General features: G+C 41.1%; 1 protein-coding gene across 1 annotated transcript in view; it reads left to right on the top strand.

Annotated features, from left to right (window-relative positions):
• Positions 1-7339, top strand: part of LOC143808715 (cytochrome P450 2K1-like) — a 31794-nt gene extending 24455 nt beyond the window's left edge. The window contains exons 8-10 of the mRNA XM_077291646.1: positions 1153-1337; positions 3437-3578; positions 4149-7339. Of these exons, the coding sequence (XP_077147761.1) occupies positions 1153-1337; positions 3437-3578; positions 4149-4327 (506 nt within the window). The 3' untranslated portion in view covers positions 4328-7339. The remainder of the gene's footprint in view (positions 1-1152; positions 1338-3436; positions 3579-4148) is intronic.
• Positions 7340-13365: the final 6026 nt, after the last annotated feature.

The following is a 13365-nucleotide window of genomic DNA, read 5'->3' as shown; positions in this document are numbered from 1 at the left end:
TAAGACCCCTGAGACACTAAGGCGAGTAATGCTATGATTGCTTTAAATTAGGATCAGTAAAATATCAGTAATGTATATACACAGTGACTGCAGCAGCAGAATAGTGAGTGCAGCTCCGGGGTATGGTACAGGATAAGTAATGCAAAGTATGTACACAGTGACTGCACCAGCAGAATAGTAAGTACAGCTCTGGAGTATAATACAGGATGTAACTCAGGATCAGTACAGGATCAGCAATGTAATGTATGTACACAGTGACTGCACCAGTAGAATAGTGAGTGCAGCTCTGGAGTATAATACAGGATGTACTCAGTGTCAGTAAAGGATAAGTAATGTAATTTATGTACACTGTGACCACCCCAACAGAATAGTGGGTGCAGCTCTGGAGTATAATACTGCATATAACTCAGAATCAGTAGATGATCAGTAATGTAATGTATGTACACAGTGACTGCACCAGCAGAATAGTGAGTGCAGCTCTGGAGTATAATACAGGAGGTAACTCAGGATCAGTACAGGATAAGTAATGTAAAGTATGTACACAGTGACTGCACCAGCAGAATAGTGAGTGCAGCTCTGGGGTGTAATACAGGATGTAACTCAGGATCAGTACAGGATCAGTAATGTAATGTATGTACACAGTGACTGCACCAGCAGAATAGTGAGTGCAGCTCTGGGGTGTAATACAGGATGTAACTCAGGATCAGTACAGGATCAGTAATGTAATGTATGTGCACAGTGACTGCACCAGCAGAATAGTGAGTGCAGCTCTGGGGTATAATACAGGATGTAGCTCAGGATCAGTACAGGATCAGTAATGTAACATATGTAGACAGTGATTGCTCTAGCAGAAAAGTGAGTGCAGCTCTGGGGTATAATACAGGATGTAGCTCAGGATCAGTACAGGATCAGTAATGTAACATATGTACACAGTGATTGCTCTAGCAGAATAGTTAGTGCAGTTCTGGGGTATAATACAGAATGTAACTCAGTAAAAGATAAGTGATGCAATATAATTAATTAAAGATTTTTATTTGTTAACTACATACAAACTATAAAAAAGTGTTAAAAGTTGATTTTTTTATTATAGTTTGCTTCAGTTTTCATTAAAATGAAAAGTAAGGACAATAATCAATATCAATATTTTCTCAGGAAAAGTTCATAATGAAATTGAAGCAGTGATCGGATCTGCTCAGCCTCAGATAGAACATAGAAAACAAATGCCGTATACCGATGCCGTCATACATGAAATCCAAAGGTTTGGTGATATTGTACCTGGAAGCGCTCCCCATGTCACCTCTCGTGATGTTACCTTCAGAGGTTATTCTATTCCTAAGGTAAGAATTAGGTTGATGTAGCATCAAGTACCGAGATTTGAAGTCTTTGATTTTAATTCCTAAGCCAGCATCTTTACAGTGTGCTCTTTTGTATGATTTCCAGCAAGTTTACAGTGACTGGGGATGTGCACAGTGCAAGAGGTAGAGGACCCAGACATTGCCTACGGCACACTGAACAAGTAGTGCTATCAGCTTTTAACTTTGTCCAGAAGCGATAGTGCTGGGAATTCTGGAGCACTAGATGTTAGGTGTCGAGTTCCCTCCGCTGCACAGGGGCAATCTCAAACCACCTCTGCTGCGGTCTCCCATTCTTCTTCAGCCGCAGTGGAGCCTGCTCAGCAGAGACGTCAGTCCCAGCGTCTGGCTCAGGAAGATACTGTGCGATTGGTTACTGCTGATCTTTCAGGCTCAGCCATTGTAACTAGCACTGTTCTGCGGCGAGCAGATGCTCCTGGGACTAAGCCCTGCTTTTCCGCTACTGAGCATGTCCAAGGGACGACCTCTCATTGGAGGTTGGGGGACACATGCACAGGTCCTGAAGCAGTTCCTATTGGACCATTAGGAAGGTCCTGGAGAGGTTTCTCTATAAATGTTTTGCATGGCTGCACGGCCATGCGCTAGACTCAACCTATGTTTATTAGCTTAGTTACCTTGTGGTCTGTGTCTGTATGTGCTCAGGGCCGGCTGTATAGCCAGTAGAATTCCGGCACCTCCGGAGAGGAGTTTTTTGTGTGCTTATGCTGACTGTATGACCATTCTATGCTGTCTGCTCTGTTAGTGGGCTGTGATCCTCTGTGAAGTTAACAGGGCACAGCGTTATCCTAATCGCTGCGACTCTGTGAAGCAACAGGGTGATGGAACCCGTGTCTATTCAGGCATTATACCACCATATTGTGCAGCCATTTACTAGCAGCAGGTTCCACTCCTGCACGGTGTACCTTGGGCTGCGAACACACCAATATTATCTCAATATTTACTCTGTGCGTTCCGCCTGCCCTAGCACTAGATTACAATGAATGAATTGTCTGACTCATCGGTACCCTGTAGCACTTTGAGTCTACTTGGTGCCAGTGTCAACACCAGGACCAAATATTGACTGCATGAAAGTGTCAGGGTAGTACATACTGGGTGAAATGGGAGGAATGTTAATAGGGATAAACTGTATGTGCAGCAAGTTAACCGGCTTGAGACTGCATTGGAGTCTCAGGATGGAGCTTGGTGGGAGTGATGTCGTTGTGAGAGATATAGCCCTGCTTCTTGAACAATGTAATTTAGAGGCATATAGGGTAAGATGGCAGAAATGTCAGGATGAAGACATCAAATTTATTCTAGATAAAGTCATCCATAAAGCAAAAATACAATATAACACCGAAGAAATGGAGCTTTACACACAGCCATATATCAATTAAAATAGTAATTTGTATTAAACAACTTCACAAATGAATTTTTTAAAAAGTAAGACAGATACCGCAGGTACAGAAAAATATGGGTAGGTACAAAGGAGTATTAATGATCCTCACAGAATAGTATTATACAAACAAATTAGTACTTAAATTAATTAAAAAATCCTCAATATATCAAAAGGCAAATAGTAAAAGGAAGCTACAATACCATACATCATAGTACAAGTAAACCCCTATTATGAAGATCAAAGTTGCAATAAGAAAGTAAGGAATGTATAGGTGTGTGGTAAGAGAGTCACAATAAAGGAGCTTCCTATATAAACCAAATTGATGATAGTAAAGTATGCATACTTGTCCAGTGTGAAGGCATAATAAAGATGCCTAACTGGTAAACCAGGGATAAAGGAATGTATAATTACCTGAGGATGAAACTCGGGGGACACACCACACCCAACGCACGTTTCGCTTGGAAATGCTTCATCAAGGGAAATGCTGAACATATCACAAGAATTACTGCAAGGGACTGAGAGGAGCTTAAACTTATTATTAAGGCAACAGGGAGTGTGGGGACAGCCAGATATTTTTTTGTGTTTGCCTAAATAAACCGTTTTAACTGGTCATTCCCGATGAATGCATAAGATATATTGATTCCTGAATATCTATTGTGTATAATTCAAACCTCTTTCATCCTGCCAGGGCACAGTTATCATCCCGTTACTGCATTCTGTGCTCAGAGATAAAGCTTACTTTGAGAAACCCAATGAGTTTTACCCTGAACACTTTCTTGACTCAGAAGGAAAGCTGAGGAAGATCGAGGCTTTCATACCATTCTCCATAGGTAACAATATTACTGAATGTTAGTTTATAGTGGATGTTTAGGTATTTATTCTTTGCACTCCTTAATACAGACAGCCATTTAATAATGGTCCACCTCTGGAGACCCTCACCAAGTAACATTTTTGCAGGACCACCTATGTAGCAGTTGTCATTATAGGGAAAATGTAGAATTAAATGGAAGTCGTTTAGATAAATGGTCATCCATGTTAAATATGGTTGACCCAAATGTGGTATAGCAAAAGATTTCAACAAGGTAGGAGTTTGGCAACAGCAGGCCTCTAGATGGAGGTCTAGTTCCTGAATCCTTGGCTATACGATTCATATTGGCTGAGGCTCAGCTAATATCTGCCATATTGCCACAGAATCCAAAGCTGGACCTCAACCTACCGCTGGACCTTCAGTGTTTGTCTAGCTTTACTTCCAACCATTAAGCCCATGTGTTCGTTGCAGGGTAAATATAGTGTTACATGGTCCATTTGAGTGGGAATTGCTCTTATTTTATGTATTTCCACTATTCTAGTATCAGATAGTTATTAGTTCATGCTCATGTTGTTGTCTCCTTTTCTATCAGGTAAAAGAAGTTGTGCAGGTGAGACCTTGGCCTTAATGGAGCTGTTTCTCTTCTTCACAACCCTGTTACAGAACTTCAATTTCCAGGCCCCACCTGGAGCAATATTGGACCTGAACCCTGCAATGGCGTCGACAAATGGTCCAAAACAGTATGAAATCCGTGCTATACCCCGCAACTAGAACATGTTTTTTTTTAACTACAGCATGATCTAAAACATACGTGAAGATAATATCTGACGTAGGCAAAAAATGAAATTGTCCTATTAAAAGGTTTCCAATAATAGTCTAATTTCAATAAATATGGGTCATTCCTATAAGGAATAATGTACCTCCGCAAGGACAGGGTCCTGTCCCGTTTGCACTAGTCTGTCATTGTAAATTTAGTTTCTGTTAACGATTTCTATAACCCTGTATGTAACCCTTTTTCTCATGTACAGCACCATGGAAATAATGATGCCATATAAATAAATAATAATAATAATAATAATAATAATAATAATAATAATAATAATAAAATAATAAGGAAAAAAATAATCTTTCTCTAGATAACTCTTCCTATAAAAAATTGTTGTATAACAACACCATCCACATGTCCTCTTGGGCTCTAAAGATATTGTTGAATTGCTTCCCATTAGTGATGAGCGAATTATACTCGTTGCTCGAGTTTTCCCGAGCACGCTCGGGTGGTCTCCGAGTATTTATGACTGCTCGGAGATTTAGTTTTCATCGCCGCAGCTGAATGATTTACAGCTACTAGCCAGCCTGAGTACATGTGGGGGTTGCCTGGTTGCTAGGGAATCCCCACATGTATTGAAGCTGGCTAACAGATGTAAATCATTCAGCTGTGGAGAAGAAAACTAAATCTCCGAGCAGTCATAAATACTCGGAGACCACCCAAGCGTGCTCTGGAAAACCCGAGCAACGAGTATATTTGCTCATCACTACTTCCCATACTTTGTTCACCTCTTCAGTAGTCACTTAAAGAACCACCAAGTATGAGCAGGCACCATGCTGGGAGGCCTGGCTATGCATTTCATTCCTTTGTATGAGTGCTGTTTATTACTACAGATGTGGTCCTTTGGTCAGACCATTTCCACTCAAGGATGAAGGACCAGATTGTCCATGTAAAACCTCCTCCCCTCAGTTGGGTTTTTTTTAGTTTAGAAAACTTATTTTTATATACACTCCCTGACAGAAGTTATGTCGTTTATCCCTGTTATGTAAATAAAAGCTTATAACCTGATGCTAAATTCATCCATTGGTTGTATAAATTATTCTATAGAAAGATGAAACCCTCCAAAATGTGGTTTAGGTTAAAAAAATAAATTGGCATCAATGCAGAAATATTGATCATTTAATGGACACAGAATGGTCAGATTTTGGCAAGACCTAAAGTTTTGTCGCCCACAGAAAGTAATGATAGATTGAAGCAAATAATTGAATTAAAATACAAATATATGTTGCATAACATTGGTGAATGAAGTTGTGGTACTATTAGAGTCATATTTAATATTTTGTGTGACTTCCATGAGCTTGAAGGACTGCATCCATGCGGTTCAACAATGATTCATACAATTTATTAATGAAGTCATCAGGAATAGCAAAGAATGCAGTCTTACATGCCTCCCAGCTAGATTCTTTGGTTTTGTCTTCCAAGCTTCCTCTTTCATCCTACCCCAAACATGCTCAATGATGTTCATGTCTGGTGACTGGTCTGGCCAGTCCTTGAGCACCTTGATCTTTTTTGCCTGGAGGAACTTTGTTGTAGAGATGGATGGATGAGATGGAGCCCCATCCTGCTGCAGAATTTGACCCCTTTTATGATTTGGAATATAAGAGGTGGCTAATACTTCTTGATATATAGGGGATATTGATATTGCCTTCCACCTTGCAAATGTTTTGCACACCCCCATACTGAATGTAACCCCAGACCATGATCTTTCCACCACCAAATGTAACTGTTTTCTGGGTGTATTTTGGATCCATACGAGCTCCAGTAGGTCTCCTGCAGTATTTGCGGTGGCTGTGGTGTAATTCTACTGAAGATTCATCAGAGAAATCCACCTTCTGCCACTTTTCCAGCGTCTGTTTAGCAGGCTGTGGGACTTTGCAAATGTCACATTTTTTTATTTGCCTTTTGTTTAGCAGTGGCTTCTGGGCACTGATTCGACCATGGAGGCCATTTTGATACAGAATCCTACAAACTGTTCTAGTTGACACAGGGAATTGAGTTGACCAGGTCTGTTGGAGCTCTGCTGCAGTGGAAGAAGGGCTTGTTTTGGATTTTCTAACCAACAAACGTTCTTCCTGAGCAGTTGTCTTGCAGGGTCTGCTGGACCTGGGCTTGTCAAACACATCTCCAGTCTCTTCAAATCTTTTTTTAATTCTTTGTACTTGACGCTGAGACACATTAAAGATGCCAGCTACCTCTGCAGTGGATCTGGTCTTCAGCCCCTTGATGATCCAGGCTTTGGTAGTAGGGAGGATTTTTGGCATGTTGCGAGAGCTCAAGTTGCAGTTCAAGTGGAGGTCTGGGGTGCTGGGTTTATTTTTATACACACACTCTAATTAACCGATCATTTACTGATCACAGGTGAGGATGTAAACCAGGATTGGGTGCATTATATGACCAGGTGACAAAGCTTTTGTCTTGACAAAATCTGACCATTTAATGATCAATATTTCTGCATTGATGCCAAATTATTTTCTTAACCTAAACAACATTTTGGAGGGTTTCTGCTTTCAAAAGAATAATTTATACAACCAATGGTTATAAGCTTTTATTTACATAACATGGATAAGCGACATAACTTCTGTCAGTGAGCGTACACTCTTAGTGAATTTTGAGTTAATAGAGGGCATGCCCCTTATTTAGAATTAATAGAGGGGTAATGTATCTATCTCTGGAGGACCAGGGTCCTGTCCTGCATTACACAAATAAACTTTTGATCTTGTTATGCTTCATCTACCCTGCAATGGCGGTATAAGAAAATTAAAAACCTACTGCAAGGTTTCACCAGAGATTATACCTGTTCACTGATTAAGGAATTTTCTATTGTGAAGAAACCTTTGATGAAGTCATGTATAGAAAATCAACAGCCAATGGTCTTTCAGCTAACGACCCTTTCTCCAAAATTGTCTAAGCATGTATGTTTTGATGCTTTTTTTTACAATAAAGAAGCATAAATTCCATCCATGAATCTTGTGGAATTGCAATAGAAAAGTTCTAATAACATAAGATTTTATGGATTCCATAGGTTTGGATTCCATAGGACGGCCTTCATCTGTCCTTATACGTGAAACGTGATACAGAGATAGATAGCTATCTGATTAATAAAAGTTTGGCCTACAGCTGGCTCTTCCGTCTCCTCCATACAGATGTCTGCTTAACAGAGTGCATAAGTGTTTTAAAATGGGAGAAAGCCGCTGCTAGACACCTCTCACTGAAAACAAAAGAGTCAGAGATTAAAATTCCAATTGTTTATTTTGCTTAATATTTTTAAAATTTTCCTAAAAAGTAAACAATATTATACTTTAGTAACTCGAAGCTCCAAAACACATTAGTGCAGTAATACACTTTGACACTGGTGGACACAGACAGAAAAAGGCCCCTGTTCAAGAACAATATATGGGCCGTTGCAGCCCAAGAGCTCCTAAAAATGCAAAATTGCATCTGCTTTGGAGGTAGAAATGGGTCTCTTTACCTTTTGGGCTCCTGTGTGGCCTCACATGTTGCACCAATGATATGTCTGCCCTTGCATCTTGATATAGAGAACCATTCCCAAATCTGAGCTGGATTACCAAACTGTTGCTGTAAATAATGTTGTGGTTCTTACTGTAAACTCTAAGTATCTCTCTATGGAAATACATAGTTAAATTTATTCCAGTTTGGACTGTCTCCAGTTGTTTTTAATTCAACTAAATCACTAAAACTGACAAATCTCTGGGCCCGGATGGGATACACCCCCGAGTACTGCAGGAATTAAGTACAGTCATTGATAGACCATTATTTTTAATCTTTAACCCCTTAGTGACAGAGCCAATTTGGTACTTAATGACCGAGCCAATTTCTACAATTCTGACCAGTGTCACTTTAAGAGGTTATAACTCTGGAACGCTTTATCGGATCCTGCTGATTCTGAGATTGTTTTTTCGTGACATATTGTACTTCAAGATAGTGGTAACATTTCTTCGATATTACTTGCGATTATTTATGAAAAAAATGGAAATATGGCGAAAATTTTTAAAATTTTGCAATTTTCAAACTTTGTATTTTTATGCTCTTAAATCAGAGAGATATGTCACAAAAAATAGTTGATAAATAACATTTCCCACATGTCTAATTTACATCAGCACAATTTTGGAAACATTTTTTTTTTTTGTTAGGGAGTTATAAGGGTTAAAAGTTGACCAGCAATTTCTCATTTTTACAACACCTTGTTTTTTTTAGAGACCACATCACTTTTGAAGTCATTTTGAGGGGTCTATATGATAGAAAATAACCAAGTGTGACACCATTCTAAAAACTGCACCCATCAAGCTGCTCAAAACCACATTCAAGAAGTTTATTAACCCTTTACGTACTTCACAGGAACTGAAACAATGTGGAAGAAAAAAATGAACATTTAACTTTTTTTTGCAAACATTTTACTTCAGAACCATTTTTTAAATTTTCACAAGTGTAAAAACAGAAATGTAACCATAAATGTTGTTGTGCAATTTCTCCTGAATACGTCAATACCCCATATGTGGGGGTAGACCACTGTTTGGGCGCACCGCAGAGCTTGGAAGTGAAGGAGCACCGTTTGACTGTTTCAATGCAGAATTGGCTGGAATTGAGATCGGACGCCATGTCGCGTTTGGAGAGCCCCTGATGTGCCTAAACAGTGGAAACCCCCCACAAGTGACACCACTTTGGAAACTAGACCCCTTAAGGAACTTATCTAGATGTGTGGTGAGCACTTTGAACCCCCAAGTGCTTCACAGAAGTTTATAATGTAGAGCCGTGAAAATAAAAAATCGCATTTGTTTTCACAAAAATGATTTTTTCGCCCACAAATTCTTATTTTCACAAGGGTAACAGGAGAAATTAGACCACAAAAGTTGTTGTGCAATTTCTACTGAGTATGTCGATACCCCATATGTGGAGGTAAACCACTGTTTGGATGCACTGCAGAGCTTGGAAGTGAAGGAACACCGTTTGACTTTTTCAATGCAGAATTGGCTGGAATTGAGATCGGATGCCATGTCGCGTTTGTAGAGCCCCTGATGTGCCTAAACAGTGGAAACCCCCCACAAGTGATACCATTTTGGAAACTAGACCCCTTATGGAACTTATCTAGATGTGTGGTGAGCACTTTGAACCCCCAAGTGCTTCACAGAAGTTTATAACGTAGACCCGTGAAAATAAAAAATCGCATTTTTTCTACAAAAATGATATTTTTGCCCCCAAATTTTTATTTTCACAAGAGTAACAGGAGAAATTAGACCACAAAAGTTGTTGTGCAATTTCTCCTGAGTACGTCGATACCCCATATGTGGGGGTAAACCACTGTTTGGGCGCACCGCAGAGCTTGGAAGAGAAGGAGTGTCGTTTTACTTTTTCAATGTAGAATTGGCTGGAATTGAGATCGGACGCCATGTCACGTTTGGAGAGCCGCTGATGTGCCTAAACAGTGGAGACCCCCCACAAATGACACCATTTTGGAAACTAGACCCCTTAAGGAACTTATCTAGATGTGTGGTGAGCACTTTAAACCCCCAGGTGCTTCACAGAAGTTTATAATGTAGAACCGTGAAAATAAAAAAATCGCATTTTTTCTACAAAAATGATCTTTTTGCCTCCAAATTTTTATTTTACCAAGGGTAACAGGAGAAAATGGACCCCAGAAGTTGTTGTACAATTTGTCTTGAGTACACCGACACCCCATATGTGGGGGTAAACCACTGTTTGGGCGCATGGCTGAGCTCGGAAGCAAAGGAGCACCATTTGACTTTTCAATGCAAAATTGACTGGAATTGAGATCGGACGCCATGTTGCATTTGGAGAGCCCCTGATGTGCCTAAACAGTAGAAACCCCCCAAAAGTGACCCCATTTTGGAAACTAGACCCCCCATGGAATTTATCTAGATGTGCAGTGAGAACTTTGAATGCCCAAGTGCATAACAGAAGTTTATAATGCAGAGTCGTGAAAATAAAAAATATATTTTTTTAACAATAAAGATTTTTTAGCCCCCAAGTTTTTATTTTCACAAGGGTAACAAGAGAAATTGGACCCCAAAAGTTGTTGTCCAATTTGTCCTGAGTATGCTGGTACCCCATATGTGGGGGTAAACCACTGTTTGGGCGTACGGCAGAGCTTGGAAGGGAAGGAGCGCCATTTTGGAATGCAGACTTTGATAGAATTGTCTGCGGGCGTTATGTTGCGTTTGCAGAGCCACTGATGTACCTAAACAGTAGAAACCCCCCACAAGTGACCCCATTTTGAAAACTAGACCCCCCAAGGAACTTATCTAGATATGTGGTGAGAACTTTGAATGCCCAAGTGCTTCACAGAAGTTTATAATGCAGAGTAGTGAAAATAGAAAATATTTTTTTTTTCCACAAAAAAGATTTTTTAGCCCCCAACTTTTTATTTTCACAAGGGTAACAAGAGAAATTCGATGCCAATATTTGTTCTCCAATTTGTCCTGAGTATGCTGGTACCCCATATGTGGGGGTAAACCACTCTTTTGGCACACGGCAGAGCTCGGAAGAGAAGGAGCGCCATTTTGGAATTCAGACTTTGATAGAATTGTCTGTGGGTGTTATGTTGTGTTTGCAGAGCCCCTGATGTACCTAAACAGTAGAAACCCCCCACAAGTGACCAAATTTTGGAAACTAGACCCCCTAAGGAACTTATCTAGATATGTGGTGAGAACTTTGAATGCTCAAGTGCTTCACAGAAGTTTATAATGCAGAGTAGCGAAAATAAAAAAATATTTTTTTTTCACACAAAAAAGATTTTTAGCCCCCAAGTTTTTATTTTCACAAGGGTAACAGGAGAAATTGGACCCCAAAAGTTGTTGTCCAATTTATCCCGAGTATGCTGATGCCCCATATGTGGGGGTAAACCACTGTTTGGGCGCACGGCAGAGCTCAGAAGGGAGGGAGCACCATTTGACTTTTTTAGCGCAAAATTGGCTGTCGTGTTTGGAGATCCCCTGATGTACCTAAACAGTGGAAACCCCCCAAATTATAACTCCAACCCTAACTCCAACACACCCCTAACCCTAATCTCAACCCGATCCATAATCCTAATCACAACCCTAACGATAATCACAACCCTAACCCCAAAACAGCCCTAATCTCAACCCTAACCATAACCCAAATCAAAACCCTAAATCCAACACACCCCTAACCCTAATCCCAACCCTAACCCTAATCCCAACCCTAATCCCAAATGTAACCCTAATCCCAAACATAACCTAATCCCAACCCTAATCCAAACCCTAACCCTAATCCCAACTCTAACCCTAACTTTAGCCGCAACCCTAACCCTAACTTTAGCCCCAACCCTAACCATAACTTTAGCCCCGTCGTCACAAAAAAGTTCAATGTAACCTTTTTTTTGTACGTCGCGTCCGCCATTTCCACGCACTGCGCATGCGCCCGCCATAAGGAAAAAGCCGGCCGGCAGGAGGAGACAGAAGAGGACCCAGGGACACCGGGTGAGTATCATAGGGTCCCCGGAACCCACTATTTCTCTGTCCTCTGATGTGCGATCACATCAGAGGACAGAGAATTACAGATCGCTTTTTTTTTTTTTTTTGCGGTCGCCGGTAAACTGTTAATTACTGGCGATCGCAAAACAGGGGTCGGTGCAAACCGACCCCGATCATGTTCTTTGGGGTCTCAGCTACCCCCGGCAGCCGAGACCCCAAAGATCTTCCGGGTGCCGGGCGGCGGGCGCACTGCGCGTGCGCCCGCCATTTTTTCCCAGAAAAAATATGGCGGCGCCCATTGGGAGCCACGAGGAGCACCGGGGGAGGTAGGTGAGTATTGGGGGGCTATCGGGGGCTATCGGGGACCACATTTCTCTGTCCTCCGATGTGCGATCACATCAGAGGACAGAGAAATTAAACGGCAAATCGCTTTTTTTTTTGTTGCGACCGCCGGTAAATGGTTAATTACCGGCGATCGCAACTCGGGGGTCAGTAAAAACCCCCCGAATCATGTTCTCTGGGGTCTCGGCTACCCTCGGCAACCAAGACCCCAGAGAAAATCCGACTCTGGGGGGCGCTATTCACTTTTTCCACAGCGCCGTTAATTAACGGCGCTGTGGTTTAAGTACCCTTAGCGGCCGCCGTTAAAAGGTGTATCGGCGGTCGTTAAGGGGTTAAAGAGTCCATAATAACAGGGTCTGTACCACAGGACTGGCGTATAGCAAATGTGGTGCCAATATTCAAAAAGGGGACAAAAACTGAACTCGGAAATTATAGGCCAGTAAGCTTAACCTCTACTGTCCATAAAATCCTGGAGGGCATTCTAAGGGATGCTATACTGGAGTATCTGAAGAGGAATAACCTCATGACCCAGTATCAGCACGGGTTTACTAGGGACCGTTCATGTCAGACTAATCTGATCAATTTCTATGAAGAGGTAAGTTCCGGACTGGACCAAGGGAACTCAGTGGACGTAGTGTATATGAACTTTTCAAAAGCTTTTGATACGGTGCCACACAAAAGGTTGATAAATAAAATGAGAATAATGGGGATAGGGGGAAATATGTGTAAGTGGGTTAAGAGCTGGCTCAGGGATAGGAAACAAAGGGTGGTTATTAATGGAGCACACTCGGACTGGGTCGCGGTTAGCAGTGGGGTACCACAAGGGTCAGTATTGGGCCCTCTTCTTTTTAACATATTTATTAATGACCTTGTAGGGGGCATTCAGAGTAGAATTTCAATATTTGCAGATGACACTAAACTCTGCAGGGTAATCAATACAGGGGAGGACAATTTTATATTACAGGATGATTTATGTAAACTAGAAGCTTGGGCTGATAAATGGCAAATGAGCTTTAATGGGGATAAATGTAAGGTCATGTACTTGGGTAGAAGTAATAAGATGTATAACTATGTGCTTAATTCTAAAACTCTGGGCAAAACCGTCAATGAAAAAGACCTGGGAGTATGGGTGGATGACAAACTCACATTTAGTGGCCAGTGTCAGGCAGCTG

The sequence above is a fragment of the Ranitomeya variabilis genome, chromosome 2 (assembly GCF_051348905.1).
Source record: "Ranitomeya variabilis isolate aRanVar5 chromosome 2, aRanVar5.hap1, whole genome shotgun sequence".
NCBI lineage: Eukaryota > Metazoa > Chordata > Amphibia > Anura > Dendrobatidae > Ranitomeya > Ranitomeya variabilis.
The sequence above is the reverse complement of the archived record's forward strand: the minus strand, read 5'-3'. Positions and strand labels throughout refer to the sequence as shown.